Source organism: Monodelphis domestica, chromosome 4 (genome assembly GCF_027887165.1).
Source record: "Monodelphis domestica isolate mMonDom1 chromosome 4, mMonDom1.pri, whole genome shotgun sequence".
NCBI classification, from domain to species: Eukaryota; Metazoa; Chordata; class Mammalia; order Didelphimorphia; family Didelphidae; genus Monodelphis; species Monodelphis domestica.
This window is the reverse complement of record NC_077230.1, coordinates 241,804,991-241,820,819: the sequence shown is the minus strand read 5'-3', so window position 1 is coordinate 241,820,819 and position 15,829 is coordinate 241,804,991. Positions and strand designations below refer to the sequence as shown.

General features: G+C 41.7%; 1 protein-coding gene and 1 long non-coding RNA gene across 2 annotated transcripts; one reads left to right on the top strand and one right to left on the bottom strand.

The window, feature by feature from the left end:
• Positions 1–1,442: 1,442 nt before the first annotated feature.
• On the top strand, positions 1,443–15,640 carry C4H11orf52 (chromosome 4 C11orf52 homolog). Its single transcript, XM_003341220.4, has 4 exons — positions 1,443–2,936; positions 14,022–14,059; positions 14,334–14,377; positions 14,611–15,640. The coding sequence occupies exons 1-4, from the start codon at positions 2,905–2,907 to the stop codon at positions 14,857–14,859; spliced, it is 363 nt and encodes a 120-aa protein (XP_003341268.1). The 5' UTR covers positions 1,443–2,904; the 3' UTR covers positions 14,860–15,640.
• Positions 6,832–14,768, bottom strand: LOC103105014 (uncharacterized). Its single transcript, XR_001630121.2, has 4 exons — positions 14,634–14,768; positions 12,712–12,853; positions 11,327–11,536; positions 6,832–8,714 (listed from the first exon to the last, which is right to left on the bottom strand). It is a non-coding gene; the product is annotated as an uncharacterized LOC103105014 (long non-coding RNA).
• Positions 15,641–15,829: the final 189 nt, after the last annotated feature.

Here is a 15,829-nt window from a genome sequence, read left to right as displayed (position 1 = left end):
TCTGGCCTCAGACACTTCCTGGCTGTGTGACCCTGGGCAGGTCACTTCACCCCCATTGCCTAGCCCTTACCACTCTTCTGCCTTGGAACCAATACTCAGTATTGATTCTAAGATGGAAGGTAAGGGTTTAAAAAAATATATATATATACACACATATATATATATGTCTGAGTCTTCATTTTTAGACCCTCTCCTTTCTGTCAAGAGCTAAATAGCATGTTCTATCATTCAATCTCTGGAATCATGACATATGGAATCATATGTCAGAGTTCTAAAGTCTTTCAAAGTAATCCAACACTTTTATACAGACACCCACCTCTTTCAGGCCTAGGGTAAAGTATTTGCCTTTAATTCCTGAAATATTCCATAGCTAGAATAGCTGGAAATCAACTTTTAGCACAGCTGTCCCACTTAAGGAAGGGATTGATCATATTGGGGTATGGGGGAGTCGGTGTCTAGGATCAGATTCCACCATTGGTGGCATTACTTTCTGGGGGAGGTAAGGCTGAGGAAGGCCCTGAGGTCAGGGAAAGGAAAACTGTTAGCTTTGGGGCCCTGGGCCCTTAGTCATTCTTCATTGTCTCAGAATAGGCAACACATACCCAACAACTTCCCCTGAATTGTCTTTACCACTACTTGTTACTGAGATGAAAATTCTCCATTAGAAATCAAGACATTGTCTCCAGCTAAAATGTAAATCCCAGTGAAAAGGTTAGCATAGTAGGTATCTTAATGTAATTGATTGATTGAGTCTTCAATAGCTGGAGGACCTGTGATTTCATCAGTGCTGGATATTCCCCCCAACACTTCCCCATCCTATGCAACTCTTGGCTGTGCCTTCCTATAAATCTTTAATAGGGGTTCCATACATATGGTTCAAGGTTCTTGGCCTAGATCAGATCTACTTGAGGTTGATACCAATCAAACATGAGGCTGAACCAACAGTCATCCCTTACTTTTGTTATTGGCCAGCACATCTTTTTTTCTGGTCATACATTTCTCTGATGACATCCTTTACCCTCCTTCTTTTCCTCAGTTGTTCATTTGTAATATGTTGCAGCCTACTCAGGCCTACCATTCAATTCAGTCCAATTGGTCATACATTTATCAAGCACCTACTATGTGCAAAGTATTTTCCTAGGTGCTAAGGATACAGGTAAAATACTCCCTGCCCTCAAAGGATTTATACTGTACTATGAAACACTACATATTCACATGTAATTAAATATAAAATATAAGGTCGGGGCAGCTGGGTGGCTCAGTGGATTGAGAGCCAGATCTAGAGACAGGAGGTCCTGGGTTCAAATCTGACCTTAGACACTTCCTGGCTGTGTGACCCTGGGCAAGTCACTTGACCCCCATTGCCTAGCCCTGACCACTCTTCTGCCTTGGAGCCAATCCAAGATGGAAGGTAAGGGTTTAAAAAAAAAATATATATATATATATAAGGTCATTTGTGGGGGAGGAGAGAGAACCCTAACAAATAGGGGATCAGGGAGGCCTTGTTTAGGAAGCAGCATTTGCTTCACCTGAGCTTTCAAAGGAGCTAGTGGTTCCAAGAGTTGGAAATAAAGAGGGAAAGATTTTCAGAGATGGGAAACAGCCTCTATACATGTAGGGAGGGGGAAGATAGAATGACAGGTCTAGGGAATAGCAACTAGGCCAGTTTGATTGAGATTTGAGGTCCCTGGAGGGATTTAATGTAAAATAAATCTGGAAAAGGTAGATTGGAGCCATGGGCCTTTCCATTGCTGTCTGGAGGATCCCCAACTGAAATTCTCGAGCTCATAGAGTTCCTTGACTTGGAGCCATTTTTGCCATTAATGCCTTCCTCCCTCAAAATGTTGATTGAAATTTACTAATTACACACAATACCATGAAAGACACTGTAAAAAGAATATAAAGAAGCATGAGACACCATCAGAGTACCATAATTTAGTAGAGTAGCACTTTATAAAATGCTTTCCTCATGAATTGTCTCTTTTGCCCCTCAACCCGGTGTGGTAGGTAGGATAGAACAGGTATAATTCCTGTCTTAACATATGAGAAATAAGGTGCAGAGAGATTAAGTGCAAGCCAAGGTGATATAGTCAGTAGACTTGAGTTCAAATTCTGCCTTCATCACTTGCCACTCTGTGACGCTGGGTAAGATAATCGTAGTTTCCTTGTCTGTAAAATGGGGATAATAACAGCACTTACTTCACAGGGTTTTTGTGAGAGTCAGATGAGATAATATATGTATGGCTCTTTTCAAATCTTAAAGCATTATATGCACGTGAGCTATAATTAGTCTTGTTTCACAGAAGATCAACTGAGGCTCAGAGAGATTCAGTAATTTGTCAATGAGTCACAGCTGATAACCGCAGAGCCCGGATTCACAACAAAAGCTCAGTGCATGGAAGCCACATCTCCCAACTATCGATACCCGCCAATCCTGGTCTTTAAACTCAAGACCTCAGGGCACTTGTGTTTGGGGCCTCCAAAAGGCTACGTCAGCCTGGGTGGTGACAGGAAAAGTCAAGGCGCTTCCCCTTCTCAGAGAGGTCTTCAGGGTGGAGGACACTTTCCCAGGCGCTGGAAGCCAACACTGGTGCCACTTCAGGCTTCTTAGCATGGGAGATTGTCGGCAGAAGCTTACCATTTCATTAAAGGAGCGCCAAACTCTCAAGGGTGAGACAATTCCCAGCTGAGGCCAGCCCGACTCCCTCCTCTCCTGCCTGGGAAATACGCCCACCTGACGATCCTTCCAGCAGGTGGCATAGGAAAGCCATCCTGCTCCCTGGGCGAGGGGAGAAACCCGACACTGACAGACGGCTCTCTGGGAACTGCCACTCCTGGCTGGACAGCAAACCAGGAAATGCCCTATCCTTTTATGTGGAAAAACACCCTTGGGGACAGAGCACCATGGGAAACCAGCTCTGCTGTGGGGGAAGCTGGTGAGTAGTGGGCAGAAAGAGACTACCCTTCTGGTGATAGTCACTGTGGGTGGAGAGGGACGCCTCAGCCTGGCGATAGGCACCAGCAACTTGGTTAAGTGTCTTTGTGAGGCAAAGCCAGCGCACAGACGGGCTTTTGCTGCCTCCCTCTGCCTGGCACCTCCTGGCTCCTGTGCCCACTTCCATGCCAGCACCTGCTGCTGGACTTACTTTCTGGGAGAACTCGGAGAAAACACTGAGTTGGTGTTCTAGGGCTGAGCTGTCTCTAAAATAGGCAGATACTCCTTGTTCAGTGCTAGAAAGGAAAATCCAATTTTTTTCTTAAGCCTATTCACTTTCTTCTTCCTCTTCCTCATTTTCTTCCATGTTTCTTCATTAAGGTGACCAGGTTTTGAGAAATGTCAAAAATGACAGGAGTGAGAGGAAGGAGACTATTTGGATATTCATGAAATACAGATCCATTCAAAGTGAATTGCTGTATTTGGAGTCAGGAGAGATCTGGGTTCAAATCATACCTCTGACATTTACTAGTGCAAGACCTTTCACTTCTCTGAACTTGTTTCCTCATTTGTAAAATGGCAATATTATTTCTGTAGAACATGTCTCATCCAGTTTTCTGAGGGAAGTGAGCATATATGTTAAAAGTGCTTTGCTTTAGGAATCTTAAATCGCTATATAAATATCAATTATATTGTTTGCTATTTTGTATCATATATACATATGTCTTTATAGTCCCATGTACAGACACACATCAAATAAATGGACATGGAGAGACCCTATTAAAATATGGTGACCATATGTCTCACATTTTCTAAGACAGTCATGATTCTTGGAAAAGAGAGGGTGCCTTTTTTTTTTAAAACCTTACCTTCCATCTTAGAATCAATCCTATATATTGGTTCCCAGGTAGAAGAGCAGTAAGGGCAAGGCAGTGGGGGTGAAATGACTTGCCCAGGATCACATAGTTAGGAAGTGTCTGAGGCCAGATTGAACTGAAGACCTCCCATCTCTAGGCCTGGCTCTCAATTTACTGAGCCACCTAACTTCGCCACCCCCACCCCGTGCAAGTGTGCTTTTAATAAGGCTTAAAAAAAAAGATTATTCCTTTGTTTCAATTTTTTTTATATGATCACCATTTTCAAGGATCATCATTTTTTCTCTATGGCCCTCTTGGCTGGTCAGTCTCTACCCTAGTCAAACTAATGGGGATCTCTATTTAATAAAAGTCTCTATAAAAGGAGAAGCTATAGCCTTCTTTACTTCCTTTTTCCGTTTTCTTACATTATGAAGTGAGGCAGTGCTTCCTTTGGTCTAACTTAAATGTATTTTGTCTTTTATCTTCAATAAGTATAAAGAAGAGTTCCTCACTACCCTCTGTTAAACAATCCTTCAGATATCTGAAAACGCTGTGAAAGATACTTTTAGGGGTTTTTTCACTTGTGAATTTATAGTCAACTGCTCTGATTGGGGTGTGGCTTATCTCTGAGATCTGGGCATCCTTGTACAATGTCCACATGGGAAAGGTGGTGATGTCACCATTTGAGCTGCTGATATCACGTGGCCTGGACCTGAATAATCTAAGATTGACTTCCTTACCTTCTTCCCAAAAGCAGATGAACTGAAGTAGTGGAAATCACTTTAAATACTAAACTTCTGGGATCTATAATTTAATGGACTGTGGTAAGATGACACTATGTGTGACAGAGCAGAGCTGAATATGCTTGAGAGCCTCTGGGACAAGGTTGGGGGTGGGAGTTCTGGAGTTGAGAATAGGAGGGAAGGGGCAGAAGGAGAAATAAGGGAATGGAGATAAGACTTTAAGGGTTTCCATTCTTCACATCCACCTTGGATAGTAGATAAAGACCTAGGGTCCTCCCAATTTAGCAATCTCAAAATGTGTTGAAAATCTCCTGATTTCTAAAGCAGGGAAACGCCATGACTTAGAAGCCTGGCTTAGAACTTTTTTTATTTTTTCTTTTCTTTTTTAAAGGAATAAAAAATCTTTGGGTGCTAGTCAACCAGATGTGGGTGGCTCTGACTAGTTTAGGATTTCAGCTACTAGAATAAATATCTATGATAACCTCTGAAGAACTTAGACTGATTATCTTTGGTCCACTGGTACTTGGGACCAAGTAGACAGACAGACTCCACCAGGGACCCCAGGGATCCAGAAGGGAGTTATAAGAGAAAGGTCTGTTGTCCTGCATGTATATAACTGCTGAGTCAAGAAGCCACATCTGATCCTCCCAGCCCCATGAACAGAGAGCCTCTGGAGAGAATGGCAAAGGTTAAATATTTCTGGCTTTCTCTGTTAATTAAAAACAAGGGCAGGGAAGAAGTAGGAAGATCACCTTTTAGGGAAGAGGCTAAAGTAGATTCCAACCCACCCAGCCCTGGGTGTGACAGTCTGAATTTAATATTCACAGTAGAAGATCAGGAAAAAAAGCATCTCCCCTCCCCCTCGTCAAAGGCACAGAGGGTCCCTGAATTCAGAGACATTCTATTCATGATGACAACTCTCCCTTCCTGGCTGCTGGGATTAGTCAGCCAGACAATCCCAGAATAGCTCTGAGTTGGGCTGCATTCCTGGCAGGTAGTGAGTAGCCTGATTGCCCGAGACTGTATTTTGGGCTCAATTATGTCAGTTGTACCAAACAACCTTCCAGAAAATTCTGTTTGGGGTGTATCCTGCACTTCACAAAGCTAACTGACTTGCCTGCCTCTGGGACATCCAGTCTTTGTTAGAGAGTGGGACACTCTCTAAACGTGGGGAATGAGAGATGTCTCATCTGAGAGATGAACACAGAGGTTATGTCTTTGGCCATGGAACTGGCTGGAAGCACATCTCTTTTTTTGTGTGAAAAGCCTGTTCATCCAGAGGGTGCTACAGATTCTTCCCTAGTCAGCCCAGTTCTGGTGATGGCTGCCAGACTCTGAGCAACAGGCTCAAAACTCCTAATGGGAAACACCAAACCTACCTTGGGAAGAAAAGATCTAACAGGGTAGAAAAAGTGCCAAACTCAAGAGACTGACTTGTGCCCTCCTCCGATGACAAGAATGACTTTGAGCTCGCCTGTGACAGAAGTTGTCATGGAGGTAATGAAAAACCAGTGCATTGGAGGGCATTTGCCCGTTCTTGCCAAGGAGGGGCCTTTCAGGGAACATGAGCCTAAGGGATTCATAGATTAAAGGAATATCTGTAGTATATCTGGATTTGATCAAGGCATTTGATTCAAGATAGCCTGTGCTGACTGATAAGTGGTTTCAAAACTTGTTGAATGAACAAACTTAGAGTATTGATTAATAGACTGATAACAACCTGGAGAGATGCCTCTAAGGAGCGGTGCTGAATTCTATTCCATTCGTGTTCATTTTTTATCAACCATCCAGATGAAGTCAAAGGTGGTATGCAGACCATATCTGTAGATGACACAAGATTGCAGAGATAGCAATACATAAATTGATAGGCAGGTGGGTGATACAGTGACTAGAGCCCTGGACCTAGAGTCAGGAAGACTTGAGTTCAAATGTGAATTTAGATGTTAACAGTACCATGTTGGGCAGGTCATTTAACCCAGTTTGGTTGTTGTAAGAATCAAATGAATTAGTATTTGTAAAGCATTTAACACAGAGCCTGGCACAGAGTAGGCCCTATGTCAGTGATGGTGAACCTTTTAGAGGCTAGGGTCCAAACGGCAACCCTCACACCACATGTAGCTGCTGGGCTGAGGGGCAGGTGATGAGAGAAATGTTCTCAGGTAGCCATGGAGAGGGGGAGGAGAGCAGCTCCCTCTGACACTAGGTCCGCCAACACAGCCCTATATAATGTTACATATCATTATTATCTTTAATAGAAGTAAGATACAGTTAATCAACAAGTATTTATTAAGCCAAGCACTAGGGATACAAGGGGAAAAAACTCCCTAATTTTAAGGAATTTACAGTCTCATGGGGGAGACAATAAAAAAATAAATTAATACAACAAGATAAACACACAGTGGCCTCAGAAGATGAGTATTGGCAGGGGGGGTGGAGGGAACCAAGGGAAGCCTCCTGAAGGAGGTTGTGCTTGAGCCAAGTTTTAAGGAAGCAATGGATTCTAAGAGCCAGAGGTTCAGAGAGAAAGCATTGCAGGCACAGGGGCAGCCAATACAAAGGCAAAGAGATGGAGCGAGAGCAGCATGTTTGAGGGACGGCAAGTAGACTGGTGTGGCTGAACTATAGAATTCATGGAATGTTAAAAGACTGGAAAGCTAGGAAGGAGCCAGGTTGTAAAGGGCTTTTAAAGCCATTCAGAAGAGTTTGTAGTTAATCCTCCAGGTAATAGGAAACCACTGGAGTTTTTTGAGTAAGGGAGGGATAGTCAGACGTATCTTTAGGAATATCAGTAGTAGCTGTGTGGAGAGAAGATTCCCCAGATCATTGAGGAGGCTAGTGGTAATGAGGATCCATGCTAGGGTGCTGGTTGTGAGAATATCGATAGGGGAACAGACCGAGAAAAGTGGAGGCAGAATCAACAAGATTTGGCAACTGATTGTGTAGTTAGTGAAAGTAAAGAGGCAAAGAGGCCCCCTGGTTGCTCAGCTCTGTGACTTCTGGTGTGCTGTTGACAGTTATAAGCAAGTCAGAGAGAAGAATGGACTTTTGGAGGAAAGATAATGAGTTCTATTTGAGATTACCACAGAACATCCATTTTAAAAGGTGCAAACAGCAGTTGGTTATAAAGGAATGGAGCTCAGGACAGAGGCTAGATTGAAGAGACAGAGCTAGGAAATAGCTGTATTGAGAAGAGAACTGAACCCAATAGAACTGAGGAGAGAAACAAATGAAAGTATATAGAAAGAATAGAGAAGAATCCAGCACAGAGCCTTAGAAAAAATAGATTATAGTTAGTAGGTGTGACATGGATGAAAATTCAGCCAAGTAGACTGAGGATGAGTGGTCATAGAGAGAAGAGAAGCAAAAAAGAGCAGTAGCATAACTGCAGAGAGGAGGGAGTATACAGGAAGAGAAGGGTAGCCAACAGTGTCAAATGCCACAAGAGATACGAAGGATGAGAATTAAGATTCAATTTAGCAATTACTGGTAATTTGGAAAGTGCAGTTTCAGGTGAATGGAGGTTGGAAGCTAGACTGTAAAGAGTTTAGAAGAGATTGAAGAGGAAATAGAGGGATTTCCTGCTTTTTTCAGGGAATTTAACTGAGAAGGGGAGGAGAGATATAAACTGATGGCTAGAGAGGATAGGAGTAGGGTCGAGAAAGTTGTTTCTTTCTTTTCTTTTTTTAAAAAGATATTTAATCAATTATGTGTGATAATATTTTAAAATTTTATTTAGAATATTTTTCCATGGTTACATAACTCATGATCCTCCACCGTGCTTTCTCCTCCACCTCCTAAACCAACAAACAGTTCCACTAAGTTATATATGTATTATTGTTCAAAATCTATTTCCTTGTTATTCATAGTTGCAGTAGAGCAATTCTTTAATATAATAACCCTTATTATATTCTTATCACATTGTGTGGTTGATCACATATTTTTCTAGTGCATTTTTGGTTCCATAGTTCTTTCTCTGGATGTGGATAGCATTTTTTTCTCCTAAATTCCTCTGGATTGTCCTGAATCATTGCATTGCTGCTGGTAGAAAAGTCCATTACATTCGATTGTGCCATACTGTATCAGTCTGTGTACAATATTCTCCTGGTTCTGCACCTTTCGCTCTGTGTCAATTCCTGGAGGTCATTCTGGTTCACATGGAATTCCTCCATTTCTTTATTCCTTTTGGCACAATAATATTCCATCATCAACATATACCGCAATTTATTCAGCCATTCCCCAATCGATGGACACCCTCCCCCAATCATTTTCCAATTTTTTGCCACCACAAAGAACGTGGCTATGAATATTTTTTTACAAACCTTTTCCCTTAATAATAATTTTCCATATAAGTTTTCTCAAATTATAAGATCCAAATTGTCTCCCCCCTCTTCCATCTCCTACCTCTTTCCCAGAAATAGTAAGCAATTTGATTTGGGTTACACATATATTATCATTTGAAACATATTTCCATATTGTTCATTGTTGTAAAAGAAAAATTGGTTTTTTTTTCCTAACGATGAAGATAGTCTAAGTCTATTTGGAGGTGCCAAAGAAGGAACAAATAGATAGGGAGAGATTGAATATTACGGTGAAAATGGGGATTATTGTGGGAATAGTCTTTTGGAGAAAATAGGAAGGAATGAAATTTAGGGTACATGTGGAAGGGGTGGCCTTGCTAAGGAGAAGTTCATATCTTCACCAAAAACTGAAGTAAAGGAGGAAAAAGTAGGGGGATGTTAAGAGGTTTGTGAAATAATAAAGGAAGAAAACTGAGCTGATGTAAATGGTCTCAATTTTTGAAGGTGAAGTAGGAGGTGAGGTTCAGCTGAGAGGATGGAGAGAGAGGATGTGATGGAAGAAGAGAACAGAAGACATGCTGTGATGAGTGGGATAGACAATAAGTTCGGAATGAATAAAAGAATTTCTAGGGCAGCTAGATGGTGAAGTAGATAAAGTACCTGACCTGGAATCAGGAAGACCTGTCTTCTTGAATTCAAATTGGCCTCAGACACTAGCTGTGTGACCCTGGGCAAGTCATTTAACTCTGTTTGCCTTAGTTTCCTCAATTGGAAAATGAACTGGAAAAGGAAAAATGGCAAACCACTCCTGTATCTTTGCCAAGAAAACACCAAATGGGGTCATGAAGAGTTGGACATGACTGAAGCAACTGAACAACAACAGAAGGATTTCTAGCTATAGTGAAGATTCAGTTAAGATTAAATAACAAATTTGTGCTGTATATACAATCAATTTGATTTCATGGCTTCTTCCAATTCTGTAGCACATGAATAGGATCAAAGGAACAGTTGGTGAGAGTAATCCAATGTTGGGGTCTGGCAAGATGGGAGAGGTGAAAAAGAAAAAGAAGCAAGGAATTTTAGAAAAAAAGGATTGTGAGGAGCTGGCCTGGGGAGTCAAGACTGGGAAGGGAAGATTATTCAGAGCATGAATGATGGCCTAGGAAAATAATAACCACTGGAATAATAAGATGTGTAGAATGCTTTACATATTACCTCATTTGATCTTCTTGACAACTCTGTGAAATAGGTGCTATTATTATCCCCTTTTTTACAGAGGAGAAAACTGAGGTCAGAATTGAAGTGACTTGCCTAGGGTTACACTGCTGGTATGTGCTTGAGGCAGAGCTCCCCAACTCTAAGTTGGATGCTTTATCCACTTTGTCATCTACCTGTATAGGGGGAAGGAGAGCTTGGAGGTCATGAGGAGACAAAGAATAGGGCTAGGAATAACAGGAAGAGATAGAAAGATAAAGTATAATGATAGGATACAGAAATTCCACAGTTCTTGATCATTGGAACAGAAAACTCATGGGTGATGGGCCTGAGCAAGCGAATATTAAGAGCCATTTCTATGTGGAGCTGAGCTGGAGAAGAGAGGAATAAGTCAAAGAGGTTGAATTGTGTAAAAATTAAATTATATTTCTAATAATAAAAATATTCTATTTTATGAGGTTTATTAAGGATCATTAGAAATCAAGGAATAAAGAAGATACAAAATAAAAACCATGTGCCCACACTTAGCTTATCACTCTACTTGCTACATCATTGCAAAGGAAGAGCAGAGTGGGAGGCATTACTGCCAGTCAAATACCAATTGTGATCTCACCAATGTGGAGACTCAGGAGAGATTATAGGGAGTTCTGGGAAATACCAAGGACTTCTGGGGAATGAAGTCTAGGGTTCAAAATCTCCATTTTTACAATTGATCGAGAGAACACCAAGCCAGAGGTAGAAGTTCCTTATAAGGACAGGAGCTAGATGAGAGAGCAAGACTATGATTAAGGCACATTAAGAAAATATGGGAGGAGGAAGCTAATTGGCTCAGTAGATTAAGAATCAAGCCTAGAGATAGGAGGTCCTGGGTTCAAATTTGGCCTCAGATACTTTTAGCTTTGTGGTCCTTGGCAAATCACTTAATCCCCACCACCTAGCCTTTACAGCTCTTTTGCCTTGGAACAATACACAATCTTGATTCTAAAACAGAAGGTAAGGAATTTAAAAAGAATATGGGAGATGTCCTGAGGGTCTATAGATGATGATAACAAGAAGAAGAATAAAAATATTAAAATAATAATCACACCAGGTTCTGGATTAGGTGATATACCTGGGAGGGAACCTTGAAAAGAAGGTTGCTGAGTAAAGGAAGGAGACAGCTAGATTACTTAGTGGATAGAACTCTGGGCCTGGAGTCTGGAAGACTTGAGTCAAATCCTACCTCATTAAATTTATTACTTATATGGACCCCAGGCAAGTCACTTAACTTCTCTTTACCTTTATCCACTGGAGAAGGAAATGGAAAACCACACCAGGATCTTTGCCAACAAAACTCTGTAGACAGTACTGGTGAGTTGTAATCCAAAGGGTTTCACAGGAAAGTTGGACACAACTGAATAACAACAGCCGAGTAAAGCGATAGAGGCAAAGGTGCGAAGTGTCCCTGGAGAGCAAGGAATGTTCTGAGATCCAGTAGTTCTCTTGAGACTGGAATAATGGGAAGAATTTAATAAGATGAACTTCAGCAAGTATAAATGTAAAATTCTATAGTTAGGCTTAAAAAAATACTGCCAAAATACAGGATGAAGATGTGGTTAAACAGCAGTACAGGCAAAGGATCTAGGGGTTTTAAGTGACTGTAAACTAATGTTAAAAAAAGTATTAATACCAATAATGTGCTTTTTTATTTAAGCTCTTCAGCCAGAAATAATTGTATTTAATATTAATCTATAATCAGGTAGCTAGGTAGAACAGTGGATAGAGCACTGAACTTGGAATCTCAAGGGCTAAATTAAAATCTGGTCTTAGACACTACTGTATGACCCTGGACAAGTCACTTAACCCCTACTTGCCTTAGTTCCTCATCTGGAAAATGAACTAGAGAAGGGAATGGCAAACCACACCAGTATCTTTGCCAAGAAAATCTCAAATGGGGTCACAAAGAAGCAGACATGACTGAAAAATAACTAGAAAACAACAAAATCTATATCTAAGCCATTTCTAGCTTGAAGAAAGATGTGCCCAAACTTACATAGACCCCCAGGCCTCTTGACATGATTCTCTGCTCCAAAAGGATCTGAGGTAATATTTATAGGAAATTTATGACAAACAAATATCATAATATGTTAAATGCAGTCATATTCTAGTTCCTTTCTGGACCACTCCCTTTAAGGACTAAAAAGAGTTTTGTTTTTTTCCTGCAATCTATATCTTAACCTTAAATGCAAAAGAGGACACTACTCTTAGGTGGATCATGACACCAACCATTTCAAGTAGGTGGGTATCTTATAGACTAGAGTTAAGTTTGGCCATCATCATTAATCCCTTTCTCTAAGAAAGATCAGAGGCTAAGAAACAATCACTGTTTCTTTAGCTTTTGTTCTATCTCATTTCCTAAAGGGAAACATTTGAAAAGGGATTTAGGGTGGAGAAATATGATTTCTTAATATTTCTAGAGAAACTAAAAGAAGATTTTTAATATTGAAATGTTTGCACACTAAATATGAGTTGACCACATAGTATCCCCAAACCTAAACTGCATTAATAGAGGTCTAGAATAAGGGAAATGATTGTCCTACTGTGCTATGGTCAGATCACACCCCTAGTATTGTTCAGTTTAGGGTGACATATTTTAGGAAGGACATTGACAAACTGAAGCATACCTTGGAAGAGTTATGACTAGGATGGTTAGTAGACTTGAAATCACATGAAAAGAAGTTCACTTGAAGGAACTTGGGATGTTTATCTTCAAGAAGAAAAGACTCAGGTGAGAGCCTTTGAAATTGCCTTCAATAATCCAAAATACTGCATAATGAAAAGAGATTAAATTTCCTCCGCTTGGTCCCAGATGGAAAAAAGTCACATTTCAGTTTACAGTAAGGATTATCAATCAATCAATCAATAAACATTTATTAAGTGCCTACTATGTGCCAGCAAAGCTAGGGATACAAAAAGAGATAAAAGACAGTCTCAAGGTGCTATTAGAGGAGATATGAAAATACATATAAAACAAGCTATTAGGTGGTACAGTGGATAGAGCACCAGGCATGGGGTCAGGAAGATCCAAGTTTAAAAATCTGGCTTCAGACACTTATTAACTGGACAAGTAACCCTTTTCCCTCAGTTTCCTCATCTGTAAAATGAGCTGAAGAAGGAAATGGCAAACTGTTCTAGTATCTTTGCCAAGAAAATACCAAATGGGGTCAGGAAGAAATCAGACAGGGCTGAAACAACTGAACAACAACAAGAAAAACTGAGGGAAGTCACAGGAATCAGGTGGGACTGAAGAAGGCTTCCTATAAGAAGGTAGTTTTATTATTATTATCAAACTGAAATGCTATTCTGATAACCACTTCATGGTGTGAAGTAACCCTGGATTCTCAAAGGCAATAGCAGTGGAACCCAAGCTCTGGCAGGGGATCCTTTCAAGTAAGAAAGATTTCTAGTAAGGACCCACTCCAGTAATAGATAATGCCTTGAGGATTATCACAAGAAGGTTGACTGCTAGGTGATGGTTTTTTGTTTTTATCCAGAGGAATTCATGATCCTAGGGAATGGGGAGGGAGAAGAATGATTGCCATCTGTTCTGCATGTCAGTGAAATGATTTGTCTTTTGATGTAGTGAAGGATGATGATGATGAAGAATAGTTATGATCAGCTAGGAGCAATATGGCACAGTGAATAGAAAATTGGTCTCGAAGTCTAGAAGATCTGGGTTCGGCTGCCTCTCCCATTCATCCTGGCTGTGTGCTGAAGGCAAGATACTTCTCTGCTCTAGAAGTTGAAGAAAAGTTGTCAACTTGAAGAAAAAGTCCCCTCATTCAGAAGTTTCCTATACCAAAGAAATCAAAGATCTAGTCTCTATCCCTATCATTACTTCAGTGCATATGTGTAATATGTGTATGGGAAGTGGGTGGAGGAGAAGTTATAAAAGGAATGGTGCTCACTTAGTGACATGTGTCTTCCATCACAGGAGCTGTCCATCATCCTTCCACAAGAAAAAGAAAAGAGGTAACTTGGGAATTGGGAAAGGGTGCTCTAAGACGAGGGGAATATGGGCATAGAGAGAAGGATAGAGGAAAAAGAATATTTGGAGAGGACATGGGGTTAAATAGAACAATTGAATAGAAAGCTTTGGAAACAACATGGAGGAATAGCTTAATAAAATCTGTAAGTTAAGACCACTCCTCACAGCTTCTGACTTTGTTCCCTTAAGATATAGTATTAGGGGCTGATTTCTCAATCAGGAATCTAGTTGTTAACCATTTGGGTCCCTTTCCTTCAGGGAGTAAAGCACGAGGAAGAACAGAAAAGCAGAAGAGCACAAAGGTAATATAACTCCATTTTCCTGTCCCAGTTCCAACACTTGAGAAAAGGATTCTGAACAAGACATTGGGAATGACGGATCTTTCTACTTGGGAAAGATAGGGCTCCAGGTTTGGTAGAGCTTACTGGTTCAGTTTGTACAGGGGCAGAATAAAAGATGGCAGTTTAACTGTCACTGTTAAGAGTAAGCTTCAAAACCAAAACTCAATCCCCTCAATCTTTCCCATTCCCTGCAGGGCCCCGAGACAATGGGACATACCTATGAGCTGGTGTCGGAATTGCCCAGGTCTGGAGAGGGGAATCAAGGCCCTCAGTCAGAGGACAGCAGCTTGCATTATGCAGACATCCAAGTGTGCAGCCGTACCCAGCCAAGATCTGCCCAGGAGGTGAAGCACCTACAGATAGAGAATGCCACTGAATATGCAACCATTAGATTTCCCCAGGCCACACCCCACTATGACAGCAAAAATGGCACTCTTGTATAAACCCTGAGTGTGAAACACTGTGGAACAGAGAACACTGGGCAGTGTCTATACTGTATGAGCAGGGGACAGAAGTCCTATACTTCTACAAGAAATAATCTGACAGCTGATGGGGACCAGGAGGCAGCCTCTCTTTGTCAGTTTCAAAGTGTCTTGGGGCTCCCTAGAGTTTTAAGACCAGGCTCCCTTTCCTGGGTCTGTCTACATATAAAGCTATGCTGGCATCAGAAACCCAAAGGTCTGATGAATCTCCTCAAAGCAGACAGGGCTAGACTCAGTTTCCAGGAGTGATACTGGTCCCTGGCTCCCAGGGAAAAGACAAAAAATGTTGGTAACTTTATAAGCAACTGGACAAAAGCCTGACTGCCACCTGGTGGGTAATTTGATCTAGAGGAAACTCCAGAGGCCCAAAAAACAATCAACCCCTAAAGATATTGCTTCCTAAGGCTCAGGCTTCCTTTCCCACTAAGGGAAAACATTAGTGTCCGTGACCGTTCTGAAATGAACAACCCCTGTTCATCTAATCGTGGAAAGTGGATACAGTAGCGCTTCCCTTGGGCGACAGTTCCCATTCATCCGAAAGGCGATCCCAGAGTGGGAAGGGGAACATCTCTAGGGAAAAGAGCCGGGAGTGGGGCCCCTGGTGGTGGCTGGAGGTTCCAGAGGGGTCTCTCAGGCTGTCCTGGGGAGTAATCCCTCGTTTGCAAGGCCTAATTCGGGCTAAAGGTTAGCCCTGCCTGTAAGGAGAAAGGGAATGTGTGGGTGAATAAAATGATGTGGAACACACTGCGTCAAGGTTTGATGCCTTTTCTGGGGAGAGTGACTGCTCTCCAACCTCCCCATGGACAGGTTTAGCCCTCAGACCAGGAGCCTCGTCATGGGAGGGTCCAGGAGGAGCGGAGTTTGGGACCCGGCCGGCCCAGGGTAGTGAAGGGGGCGGGGGGGGGGGGGGGGGGGGCAGGTCCGTGATCTA

Bases quoted from the DNA above. Each gene is read 5' to 3' on its own strand.
- C4H11orf52 (XM_003341220.4), top strand. From the start codon at position 2,905: ATGGGAAACCAGCTCTGCTGTGGGGGAAGCTG. The intron at 14,060-14,333 runs GTAACTTGGGAA...CCTTTCCTTCAG, and splicing joins CCACAAGAAAAAGAAAAGAG to GGAGTAAAGCACGAGGAAGA. The intron at 14,378-14,610 runs GTAATATAACTC...CATTCCCTGCAG, and splicing joins AAAAGCAGAAGAGCACAAAG to GGCCCCGAGACAATGGGACA.